The sequence below is a fragment of the Salvia hispanica genome, chromosome 2 (assembly GCF_029641045.1).
Source record: "Salvia hispanica isolate PSC_SH4W2 chromosome 2, Shi_PSC_v1, whole genome shotgun sequence".
In the NCBI taxonomy this organism is placed as follows: Eukaryota; Viridiplantae; Streptophyta; class Magnoliopsida; order Lamiales; family Lamiaceae; genus Salvia; species Salvia hispanica.
In genome coordinates, this window is record NC_142693.1 from 27,916,674 (window position 1) to 27,930,372 (window position 13,699).

The 13,699-nt window shown below is 40.8% G+C and overlaps 2 protein-coding genes across 2 annotated transcripts; both read right to left on the minus strand.

Annotated features, from left to right (window-relative positions):
- Positions 1–1,395: 1,395 nt before the first annotated feature.
- On the minus strand, positions 1,396–2,007 carry LOC148932039 (uncharacterized). The gene has a single exon (XM_089064982.1). It carries the CDS (start codon positions 2,005–2,007, stop codon positions 1,396–1,398), a length of 612 nt encoding a protein of 203 aa, XP_088921108.1.
- A 4,064-nt stretch (positions 2,008–6,071) lies between these two features.
- Positions 6,072–6,962, minus strand: LOC148932040 (receptor-like protein Cf-9 homolog). The gene has a single exon (XM_089064983.1). It carries the CDS (start codon positions 6,960–6,962, stop codon positions 6,072–6,074), a length of 891 nt encoding a protein of 296 aa, XP_088921109.1.
- Between the last annotated feature and the right edge of the window lie 6,737 nt (positions 6,963–13,699).

Genomic DNA, 13,699 nt, shown 5'->3' on the forward strand with positions numbered 1-13,699 from the left:
CAAAACTCAGCACTGCATATCAAGCAGAACGATGCTGCTGTGGAGTTGTTTAATTGCGTCGCAAGTCTTGATGAGGAAGATTATCTTACCCACAGACAGTTGCCAACACTTGACGACAGTCCAGATAGCTTTTACGGTGGAGATGGGCATGATTTGAGGGAACAAGACCAAAGGATGCTTAATCCATCGAGTTTAGATGATCAGAACGCTATTGCAAATTTGGCAATAAATGCTAAGATTGCGAAGGTTGTGGCTAGGTCTGAAATTAAATGGATTGCTAAATTTGCTGCAGGAGGACTCAGGAATCATAAGGTTGGTGAAGCATACAAGGATGTCATAGATGAGGCAGAGCATTCGGATCTTAAGCACATGATTTTTGATCCAGGATCGAGGGGACCCCTCGCAAAACAATCCTCATCAAAACTCTCTGTGGCTTCATGGTTTCCACCTTGAGGACAAGGTGGATTTCAACCGTGGGGAAGTTGATACGAGCATATCTCCTAAAATATTCTCCATATATTATTATTTAGTTAGTTATTGATCTACCATATCTTTTCATATTTATTAGGATTATTTTCTTGTTCTTTAAGTTAGGGTATCCAGTATTATAAATAGTGGACATTGTTCTTCATTCGATCAATCAACAAATATCAATTATCTTTTTATTTTATTTTCACGTGTTTATCGTATCATTCTTGGTTTGATCGACCGGCAAAGCTCCCGCGACTACCGTTTATCCCTAAATTTGACGCTGGATTGATCGTCGGGCAAAAGCTCCCGCGATGTTCGACGCGAATTATCCAAGTTAAGGAACTTCATACCTAACAGTATAACTTTGGAAATTTTAAAAATAAATAAACATTCCATTTTCAAATTTCAAAATACACCCCCCATATACATAATAAACTTTCCACTGTAACATTTTTCAAGCTCGAAGTTACATTTGTAGTGGTAATTTTAAAAATTCAAACTATAAAAGGTTATGCATCATAAATTATTAAATTGTACAAACAATTGTTTTTGTTCAATTATCCCCTACAAAATAACTCAATCTGATACTGTGAGATACCGTATCGAGTTCGGCGATGAGAGATCGCCGGCGTAGGGAAGGTTCGTTCGCGGGAAACTTCCCGTCGAACAGCCTTAGATTAACCCTAACTAGGGTTTTGGACGAAAAATAGAGTGCAAAAAATAAGGATCGAAATTACGTAAAGTTTTGTGTATTGATTTCTTCAGGTTTCAATGACCAACAAGAAAACCCGAAACGGAGGTTATAAAATGCTCGACTCAAAAGTTCCAAAATAAATAATCCAACAATAATAATAAAAACAATAAAACCGAAAGTAGCTATAATTAACGGGAAACATAATCTTTGAACCAATCTGGCTTCTTTGACTACCTCGCAGTCCTTCTCGGGCTTTCTGGCGTGATGCTTTCTTCATCGCTGCTATCCTCCAGATGCTCCTCACTTACCTCCGGTTCATCCCTGGTCTGCCGTGATGTAGTACCCGTATCAACCCCCTCCCCGATAAGAAGCTCCTTGACCTCAAGGAGTGATGGAAAATGGCGAGCCATAACCTCCCGTGGCTCCCATGTTGCCGCCGAGTCCTCCTCGTCAGACCACCGAACTAGCACTTGTTCAACCGGCTGTCCATCCTTTAACGCCACGCGAGACTCCAGAACACGCACCGGACAAACAACGGACCGCCCCGCTACAAACTCTTGCGGAAGAGAGACAATAGCCCCGACCGATTTTCCTTCAACAAAAGGGCGAAGCAAGCTAACATGGAACACATCATGAATTCGTGATCCCTGCGGTAGCGGCGGACGATATGCCACCTGCGCAATCTTCTCCAAAGCCTCGAACGTCCCATAATATCGACGAGCTAGCTTGGCGGAAAGAGGCTTCACCACCGAATGTTGACTATATTGTTGCAATTTGAGAAGGACTTTATCACCAACCTGGAACTGCACGTCGCGTCTGTGCTTGTTGGCAGTAGCCCTCATTCTTTGTTACGCACGTTCCAAGCTCTTCCTCAATTCCACCATTAACGCCGACCGCTGGGCAATCAGTTCCACCACCGCCGGTTCCTCGCGAATCCCCCCTGCCGAAGGCTGCACCGCGACGAGGGCTGGAGGTTCACGGCCATACAGAGCTTGAAAAGGCAAAATGCCAATGCTCTCATTGTGGAAACAATTCAACGCCAATTCTTCCCAAGGAAGAAAATTAGCTCATTTGGTCGGGCGATCTGCAGCGAAGGGGCGCAGATATTGTTCCAAGCTTGCGCACCTCAGTTCGACCATCGGATTGAGGGTGATATGCCGTTGAGAACTGAAGCTTTGTACCACTCAAACGTAACATATCCTGCCAAACCCCGCCTAGAAAAATGGGGTCACGATCCGACACCAAGGTTTTGGGAAAACCATGATGTTTAACCACTACCTCGATGAATAACCGGGCAACTCTCAAAGCATCAATTCGAGCCGGTAATGGGGCGAAGTGAGCATACTTGGACAAGCGATCTACCACCACCATTATAGTCGTGTACCCTTTTGACAGCGGCAATCCCACAATGAAATCCATCGAAACATCTTCCCACACTTGCGCCGGTATAGGTAATGGCTGCAAAAGCCCTGCAGGCTTCTGAGTAGAGTATTTCATCGTCTTGAAAGTAATACACGAAGCCACAAAGGCCTTCACATCACGCCTCATGTTTGGCCAATGAAAATAGACATTCAACCGGCGGAGTGTACGCTCGAACCCTGGGTGGCTAGCATGCGGCGTACTATGGTGCTCATATAGCAATGCTTCACGCAGAGGTGAATCCTTGCCCACCACAATGCGACGTCCCCAATAGATTAAACCGTCCGCCACAAAAAATTTCGAATCGATTGTACCTGCTTCAATCTAACAGCGCATGTCGCAAAGAGATGGGTCCACCGTTGTTTCCTCCCTCAAAAGCCTTAAAATGTCGAGTATAGGCTGAGCAAAAGCCGTAAATAAGACTGCCTCATCAGTTACCTCCTCGTCCCGTCGGGACAACGCATCAGCCACCCGATTCGTTGCTCCAGATTTATATTCCATAGTAAATTTGTACCCCATTAGCTTCCTGACATAGAGATGTTGCTTCGGGCGTCTGAAAGACCTGTTGGAGAAGCTATCGCAAACTTTTCTGGTCGCTTCGAATTACAAACTCACGGCTAAGAAATACTGTCGCCATTTCTGAACTTCTTCAACGATAGCATACAATTCCTTGTGATAAGCAGAGGCGCTCCGACGCCTTGGGCCTAATTTCTTTCTGAAAAATGCAAGAGGATGTCCATTCTTCATTAGGACGGCGCCAACTCCAAAATCGGAAGCATCCGTTTCTAGGTAGAATGTCTGCAAGAAATCTGGTAGGTAAAGAACCGCCGCTCTGGTCATGGCGCGCTTCAGATCCTCGAAGCTCTCCGATGTTGCAGCAGTCCAAACAAAAGAATCCTTCTTAACCAAGTCAGTGAGAGGGGCTACAATTACCACGTAATGGGCAATAAAGCGGCGGTAATATCCGGTGAGCCCTAAGAAACCACAGAGTTGTCTTCACTGTAGTCGGAGTGGGCCAGGCGACCATGGCCTCAATCTTCGCAGGATTGGCCTTCAACTGGACTTTGGTGATCAAGTGTCCCAAAATTTTGACAATTTGACGAAGAATCGATGTAACTAAAAAATTTTGAAAACCTGACCGAGGTGGTCGCAGTGCGATTCGAGCGTCGGACTATACACCAAAATAGCGTCAAAGAAAACGATCACCGACTTCCACAAAAGCGGCTGGAAAATATAGTTCATCGCCGACTGAAAATTTTATGGCGCGTTAGCCCAAACGACATCACTAAAAACTCAAAGTGCCCATCATGCGTGCAAAAAGCCGTCTTATAAGTGTCTGACCCATGCATCCTAATTTGATGGTACCCAGCAAGATCGGAGATCCAATTTAGTGAAGAAGCGAGCCTGTCCCAATTCATCAAAAAGCTCGTATGTTGTCGGGATGGGGAAGTGGTCCGGAACCGTTGCCTTATTCAGTGCTCTGTAGTCAATGCAAAAACGGAAGGTGCCGTCTTTTTTGCAAACCAATAAGGGTACCTGTACGGTCACCCTGATCCAACATTTCCTTAACCTGTTTCTCAATCTCGTTCTTCTGAAAATAAGGGTACTTGTACGGTCGCACATTCACTAGTTTGACGTTGGGAAGAAGGTGGATCTTGAGATCAAACTGTTGTGCTGGAGGTAACTCACTGGGGAGCTGAAAAACTGGGACAAATTTGGTGAGAATGGCAAGAATGCACGGCGGAAGTCCAGGGGGAACCTCAGGGGAAGATTCTGCCGGCTCCTCATCTGCGGTGGGATCCACCTTGATAAGTTCATAAAGCGCAAATAGTGATGCGTGTGACACCAAAGAAGCAAACGATCCCCCGAAATTCAACGGAGACGACCCAGGGGGATTGACTTTCAAGGTTGACATGTATTTCGACTATTACGGAATGTCGGAAGAGCATCGTCTACACTTCGTCGGACTACTCTTCGAGCAGCCTGCACTGGATCTGAAAAAAGCAAAATTTGCTGAAATCGTGCCCTGATTGCATGGAAGCGGTGAAAGAGAGGTTTGATCCAACTTTGGGATACTCTGTAAGCTGCAACAACGCAACACGGTGATGGAATATCAGAACGAGTTCGATAGGCTTTTGGTCAAGATTAAGGGTGTATCGCTATCAGAGAATCACCTCGTCCTATTCGATGGGAAGTTCACTTGCGAAGGCCATCGTCCTTGTGTGATGTGTTTGCGCTTCCACGCGAGTTCGAGAAGATGTACGATGAAGACTTCAAGTAAGAGAGGTGCGTTTTGCTTGTTTTATAGTTTTAGGTTTTATTTTAGTTATTTTGTTTTGAGTGGAGTTTTATGTGGATTGAATTTATTTGCAGTTGCTTCCAATCAGAATTAGAAGTTTAATTTGGATATAATTCTTATGAGATTGAATTTATCTATTTGTTCTACTTTGTATGATTTTTGTTGTTCTTTATTGTTCGTTTGAATGATGAATTTTTTGATATTTTATTTAAGAAGATTTGGAAACTTTATCTAGGTTTCGTTTTCTTCACATGTTCGGTCATTATTGAGAGCCACTAGGCATTATTTGTGTGGTAGAGCAAACCATATCCCACATCGGAGAATGAACAAGAGTGGCAAGAGGCCTTTTGGGGAGTACCCAAGAGCAAAACCGTAAGGGCTTTGCCCAAAGCGGACAATATCATACTAATATGGAGTTCGGGTGTGCGCTACCGAGACCCAACAGTGGTATCAGAGTCCTGGTTCAGGGCTGGCCTGTGTGGCTTGGGGTTCGGTGGTTGCGCTTGCATTTGCCCAAAGCGGACAATATCATACTAATGTGGAGTTCAGGTGTGTGCCATTGAGACCCAACAATTTGGTATCGGAGATGAAGACATGGTGATCGTGGTATTCATCCTAGGGGACAAGGAGAGGACCCCTAATAAACTCATGTTTTGATAGGTTCAATCGGTCATGTGAAGTTTACTCATTCAAATCTATAGTTTGTGACCAATTATATGACTTTTGTGAGTTTAATGAGTTTGTTTAGAATGCTCTAGGAATACAGGTGAAACGGGCAAGAAAACAGGCATTGAATGAGATTCAGGGTTTGTGATGCAATAATATTAGTCCTCATTAATGTTTAAAAGAAGTTGCTAGTATTGATAGAAACACACAACACATTTGAATCATCATAAGTTCTGAACAAATACTTCTGTTTAAGAGAAACAAAATATCAGAGGTATATTCTGGTCCAAAGTCTAAGACAGAAAATTAGAATTTAACCATTCTGAACATTTAAATATTTGATTTTTTAGCATCTGTGCAAATTGCATGAGAGGGTTGCTTAATCACACAATAGAAACAAAAGTAGCCTAACTTAGAAAGACAACATTGCATAGTTTAAGATGCATTATATTCAAAATATCATACACACAACATGCTAGTGTTACAAATGAAACTCAAGAAAAGCAAAATATTTGTCTTGAATCACCTTCTCCTTGGTGTTGCTTTTGCTCTATTTCTTCTCTTCATCTTACTATTATTATATCCAACGCCAAAAAAGAATTCCACTAACCATCTTGGCCTTCCGCTTCTTATAATCATGTAACCAATTCCAATTCCAACTGCAAATCCACATCCATATCCCATAACCACACTTCGCCAACCAAATCCATCAATAAATCCTGACTCATCATCATCGTCTTCTGGAGGAAACACTGGTGTTACATCAATTGTTTCACACTGCTTTGCCAACGGATCTCCACACAATCCCGAGTTTCCTATGTATGAATCATTCTGAAACGTAGAAAACTGCTTAGATTGTGGTATCAGCCCCACTAGATTATTCATTGATAGGTTTAATTTCGCAAGAAATGTCAACCGTGTCAGATCACTTGGAATTTTTCCACTCAATCTGTTCCTTGACAAATCCAATGACTCAAGTATACTTAAATTCCCAAGAGACACGGGAATCTCTCCCGTGAGAGTATTACTAGACAAATTTAAGTATCTAAGAGAATTAAGATTGCCGATGGAAACGGGAATATTCACGGAAAATCTATTGGAAGATAAGTCAATCATTGTAAACGTATCTAACAATCTTTTCATTTCCTGACCCAAACCCTTCAAAGTGACACCTAAGTCTAAATATGTTTGGACCCTATCCTTCTCAACGTGTGTGAGATTATCCTTGGCATCTATCATACCATCAAAATTCTTGAAATATCTATCAGGTAAAGAGCCAACAAATGCATTTCTTGATATATCCAAGACTTGCAACTTTGGAAACGGATGCTCGGTTTTTGAATCCTCCAACATAGTACCATTCAACTTGTTAGACCTCAAGATGAGGACGCGAAGTTGAGGGAATGCTTCCATCCAGAAGGGAAATGCACCTCGTATTTCATTATCACCAAAATCAATGCTCTCCAAGCGTTGGCAGTTGATTAGGGACTGTGTTATTCCTTCCAACTTATTGCCATACAGAATAAGGGCCTGAAGACTGCAACCTTTTACAAATGTTGATTGAAGGGCTGTGATTTCGTTTCCACCCAAATTAAGAGCCAACAATGAACTATTGAAGTTTCCCAAGCACTTTGGAATCTGTCCTTCCAAATGATTGTCTGCTAAATGGAGGAGTGTCAGTAACCTCAAGTCGCAGATGGATGATGGAATCTCTCTTAGTTTGTTATGAGGGAGTACTAAATAATCTAGCTCTGACATATTCCCAATGGCGGAAGGTATTGGACCTGAAAATTGATTTGGAACAAGGATCAAGAATGACATATTGACATATGAGAGAGAGAGAGGGTATTGATACCATTTAAATTATTGTCGTGAAGCCATAACTCAATGAGGTGTTTCAGGTTTCCAATTTCTTTTGGAATAGTACCTACTCGTACAAATTTTCAAAAAGGCAATCATAACATCAATGAGTTAATAAATACAGTACAACTTTGTATCCAATAATACATAAAGAGACATGAAATCATGCTACTTAAAATATGAAGTTGTGACACTAATATATGTATGTTTAGGGTTCAGTAAAACATGTACACAATGTATTACTTCTTCTGCCCACAATAAGAGTCTTATTTTGTCATTTCAGTTCATCCCACAATAAGAGTCTTATTTCACTTTTACCATAAATGGTAAGTAGGCTCCGCATTCCACCAACTTATTTCACTCACATTTTATTATAAAACTAATATATATATATATATAAGTGAGACTCATATTCTACAAACTTAATCAACCTACTTTTCTTTTCATTTCTTAAAACTCATGTCATAACTAAAGAGGACTACTATTGCAACGGAGAGAGGACTTTGTATAACTCTTTTGGAGCATATAACAATGAAAGAGAAAATATCATACCGGTTAATGTATTATTGGCAAGCCTTAAGTAGGAAAGAGATGTCATGTTCCCAATTTCCTTTGGTATGTATCCATTTATTAGAATATTGTCTTGCAACTGCAGCTCCCATAAATTAACAAGGCGACCTAGCTCTTTTGGTATAGGACCTGCAAGAATATACAAAAAACATTGTGCAAGCTTAATAAACATAGGAATATGGCCACTTGAGACAAGATAATGATTTAGTTATAACTAATAAATTTTAATTTTCATTAATACCGAGTTAACATCAACATACCCGACTGATCTGATGGATGACATATGATAATAGTTACTCCCTCCGTTCCAAATTAATTGAATCATTTTTCTATCTTGCGAAGTTCCAAGGTAATTGAGTTTCTATTTTTGGAAAAAAAGTAGCATTCTCTTTAACTTTATTCTCTCTTACTTTATTCACCATCCACTTAACACACTATTCTTAAACTCTATGCCGAAAAAGTGTCTCTATTAACAAGGAACGGAGGGAATATCATGGTATGGGAAAATGTGACGCATTCATGTTGACACAGTCTCTAGCAAGGACTTAGGACTTCTGTGCTTTCTTTTCTCTGTGTTGCTTCCGCCGGTTCTTGTGCTCTGTGATCTGTGATCTCAAGTCACTTGACCACCAAGCATCTTGTACTGCCCAAGTGACCCCCTGCGCCCTCCAGTAGTGAGTGATTGCGAGCTGGGATAGCCTTGGCCAGTCTTGGTCGTGACAGTCAAGGATTTGAGTCCCTTTCTGTTGTGTGAAAGCTCTTGGTCAGTTCCTGTGTTGCTGGTGTATGTCTGTGTGTTTCTGTCTTGCTTCTTGTGTTCTTGCTGTTTTTTTCTTGCTAAAATGGCTCAACCTGTTGGTTTGGTTCCTTATAATGGTAAAAATGAATTTGCTATTTGGAAACAGAAAATGAAATGTGTTTTGATTCAACAAAAAGTGTTTAAAGTTGTTGATGGTACTTTACCTGAGGATATTGCTCAGGATAAAATTGATGAGATGAATGATCTGGCAAGGGCTACCATTGTGTTAAATCTATCTGATTTTGTGATAGGAAAAGTTGATCATGAGGAATCTGCTGTTGAAATGTGGAAATTACTTGATACTCTGTATACTGAAACCTCTATGTCTTCCAGAATGTATTTGCTTGAAAAACTGTTCAAATTTAAGCTTGATCTTGCTAAAGATATTGATGACAAATGTGGATAGGTTTCAGAAGTTAGTTCAGGACATTAAGAGGTCAGGTGATAAAACAATAGATGAATACACAAGCATAGCCCTGATGAATGTCATACCTGATTCCTATAGTGATGTTAAGGCTGCCATTAAGTATGGTAGAGACTCTACTCCTCTAGACCTAATCATTAGCTCCCTGAAATCCAAAGAACTTGAGCTTAGGGAAAGGGCTGCTGATAAGAATACTTATAATAAGGTGTTGAATGTTAGAGGAAGATCTAAATCTAGAGGGGGCAATGAGCCCAGTGGTGGTTCTGGTAATTACTCTAACTCTAGGAAAAAGTTTAGGTCTAGGTCTAGAAGCAAGGATCCTAAAACCTATAGGAAGTGTTTCAACTGTGGTGATGTTGGGCACTATATAAGAGAGTGCACTAAACCTAAAAAGAATAAGTTTCCTAACAACAATCCCCAGGTTGAAGCCCTTGTTAATGTTGCTACTTATGACAATGTCAATGATTCTGTGTTCATGGTGCATGACCTGCAATTTGTGAATGCCTCTCCTGCATGTCCATTCACTTCAAATGATTGGCTATGTGATTCTGGATGTACTTATCATGTGAGTCCTTTTAAGGAAGTGTTTTCTGAGCTGAAACCTGTAACTAAGACTTTTGTGTCAATGGCTGATGACAAGAAATGTGAAATTCTTGGTATTGGCACTGTGTTTGAAGTTTGAAAATGGTTATGTGCTCAGCTTAAAGGATGTCAGATATGTTCCTGATCTGTGCTATACTGCTCTTGAAAATGAGGGTATGAGGGGGAAGTGGGGAGAAGGCTGTATGAAAATTTGCAGAGGTTCTATGTGTCTTTTCAAAGCTAAGAAAAAATGTGGCTTGTATGTTTGTAATGTTGTGCCTCTTGCATGTGAAAAAGCTTATGCCAATGTAGTTAAAACTGACAGAACCATGTTATGGCATAATAGGCTAGGTCATATGAGTGCAAAAGGTTTGAGTATCCTGAAAAAGCATGCCATTCTTTCTGATAATGATGTTCAAAGTGAGTTGCCTTTCTGTGATTCTTGTGTGCCATAGAGTTTCCTTTCCTAGTACCCCTGCTCCTGCTAATGTGAGTAAATGTATCTTGGAATATTTGCATATGGATGTTTGGGGTCCAGCTTCTGTGTCCTCTCACTCTGGATGTGTTTACTTCTTGTCTGTGATTGATGATTTCTCAAGAAAAGTTTGGTGTTTTTTGATGAGACACAAGTCTGATGTTTTTGAAAAACTTAAAACTTGGAAAACCTTGATTGAAACTCAAACTGGTAAGAAGATTAAGGCTATTAGAACTGATAATGGCCTGGAGTTTTGTAATAATCAGATGGATGATTTATGTGATAACTTTGGAATCAAAAGACATAGAACTGTGCCTTATACCCCACAGCAAAATGGGGTTGCTGAAAGAATGAACAGGACTTTACTTGAAAAAGTGAGATGCATGCTTTCTAAGTCTGGATTGTCAAAAAAATTTTGGGGTGAGGCTTTGTTAACTGCTACTTATTTGGTAAATAGGTCTCCTTCTGTGCCTCTGGTTGGTCAGTGTCCTGAGTATGTGTTCTATGGCAAGCTTCTTGTTTTTTCTCACCTAAGGGTTTTTGGCTGTACTGTTTTTGTGCATAATAAGTCTGATAAACTTGAGCCTAGATCTAGGAAAGGTGTTTTTCTAGGTTATCCTCAGCGTGTCAAAGGGTATAGAGTCTGGCTAAGGGATGAACCTGGGTTCAAGGTCATAATAAGTAGGGATGTTGTCTTCAATGAAGATGAATTCCCCTGCTTAAGACTGACATTGAGCCCAGATCCTATAGATGTGGACAATGAACCTCTCACTGAGGTGGAGTCCACAGAAACACTCACTGGAGTGGAGCATCCTAGTGGTGCTCCAAGTGAGGTGGAGCAGCAGTTTTGGAACAGTTATCCAGTATATACTCCTAATGAGACACCTGATGAAGGAACTCCAAATGTGTTGCATAATAATCCTGCCCAAAATGTTGCTGACAATGTGCCCAATTTGCATGATAGTCCTGTTAGAAACTCTCCTCCTACTCCTGTTCAGAATGTGATAAATAGCCCTAGTGGCATTCAAAATGCTATTGATAATACTAACTTGCAGGATTATGTGTTATCCAGAGATAGAACTAGAAGGGTCAATGACAGTAAACCCTCTACATATGATGGCTTTGTTGGTTTAGTTGCTCTAATAAATTTGGCTTTCAATGTTTATGAATCTGATGGTGATGAGCCTCAAACCTATAAGCAGGCTACTAAGTCTAAATTCTGGAGTCAGTGGCATAAAGCCATGATGGAGGAGATGCACTCTCTAAAAATTAATTTTACTTGGATTCTTGTACCTTTGCCTCTTGGTGCATCTGTGGTTGATTGCAGGTGGCTCTATAAACTGAAAAATGAGATAGAGGGCCTTGGGTACAAGGCCAGATTAGTGGCAAAAGGCTTTACTCAACAAGAGGGGGTGGACTACACAGAAATCTTTGCCCCTGTTGTTAAATTCACAACTGTTAGAATGATGTTGGCTTTGTGTGCTCATTTTAATTGGGAATTGAAGCAGATGGATGTTAAAACTGCTTTCTTACATGGTGATCTTGATAAGCCCATTTACATGAAACAACCTGAGGGCTTTGTTGATCCCAAGTTTCCCAATCATGTGTGCTTGTTGAAAAAGGCCCTTTATGGTTTGAAACAATCCCCTAGGCAGTGGAACATCAAGTTTAATACATGTATGCAAAAGTTAGGTTTTGTCAGAAGTACTTTTGATGCATGCTTGTATGTGAAGAACCTTGATACTGTGCCTGTGTTTTTGCTTTTATATGTTGATGATATGCTTATAATGGGTCTTTGTTTGAAAACCATTAAGGGTATGCAAGCTGCTTTGAGTGAGAATTTTGACATGAAAGATCTAGGTGATGCTCAGAAAATCTTAGGGATTAATATCTGTAGAGATAGAAGTATATCCACCCTTGTGTTGCATCAAGAACCATATGTGTACAAAATTCTGAAAAAGTTTAACATGTTTAATGCTAAGCCTGCTTCTCTTGCTTCTGTGCCTTTAGCTGCTCATTTTATGTTGAGTAAAGATTTGTGCCCTAAGTCTCAATCTGAAATTGATGCTATGAAGAGAATTCCCTATGCTAATGTTATTGGATCTATTATGTACTTGATGGTTAGCACTGGGCCTGATATTGCCTATGATGTGTCATGTCTTAGTAGATACATGTCTAATCCAGGTCCTGTTAATTGGAAAGCTCTGAAATGGCTTCTTAGATACTTGACGCAAACTGCTAAGTATGGTTTATGTTATTCTAAATGTGATGATGGTGTCTTACTAACTGGTTTTGTGGATTCCAATTATGCTAATGACAGAGATAAGAGGAAGTCAACAACCTCCTATGTATTTTCAGTGTGTAGGTCTTGCATAAGTTGGAAATCACAACTGCAGCACATTGTGGCCTTGTCCACCACTGAGTAAGAGTATATTGCCATCACTGAGGTAATGAAAGAGGCTGTATGGTTAAAGGGAGTACTTTATGAACTCAAGTTTGTGAAATCCTCTCCTGTGTTGTTCTCTGGTTCTCAATCTGCTATTCAGTTATGTAAAAAACCTGTTTTTCATGATAGAACAAAGCATATAGATGTAAGGTTTCATTATATTATGGTGCATACTGATAAAAACCCGCTGACATGGGAACTAAACCCTTACCCTTGGAGAAACTTCTTTTCTACATTAAGTTTTTGCACTTTGATCTAGGATAGCTTGCATGTCCCATGGGAAAGACCTCAGCCACCTTATCTGTTGTGGTAAGGGTGGTAGGTGGCTGGAGGCATGAAGACCTTTAGACTAATGGGTGTCAGCCGGTAGTTCCCAAAATGCAAGTGGACCTTGTCCTTTGGTGCTGAGGGATCTGCCTTGTAGGCTGTGATGATTATGCCTTAGCCCACATTACTTGATTGGTTTCCCAGAATAAAAGTCCAAGGTGGAGTATGTTGGAAATTTTGGATGGACTTTTATTTGGGCTGTGTTATTTGTTAAGCCCGGATGTTATTAATTGGGCTGAGCCCAATAACTTAGCTCCTCACATCAGATGCTGCCACGTGCCCCTCTACTTGGATGATGGCTTCCAAGCCGTTGGATGAAAGGTTGTATGTGTTAAGTGAGAATGGGTGTGGTCAGCCGTTCTCATTCTTTGATCATCTCTCTCTCTCTACTCTTTTCAACTCAGAGCTTCTCTCTCTTCTCTTCCTTCTTCTCCGATGTTCTTCCGGCCATCTCTTGGTGATCTTCCATGGTTCTTTGTGTGATAGATCTTTTGTGAGTGCTGGTGTGAAGCAATCTCATCGATTGCTTGTTACTGGAGTGGAATTAGGGTTTGTGAGAACTTGAAGGCCGAGTGTGTAGAGGTTGTTCGGTGGATCTGGATCTGGTGTGAGGGGTTTCATTAGTGGAGGTTTTGGTGGTCTGAGGGTTAACTCTATCCAATCCATT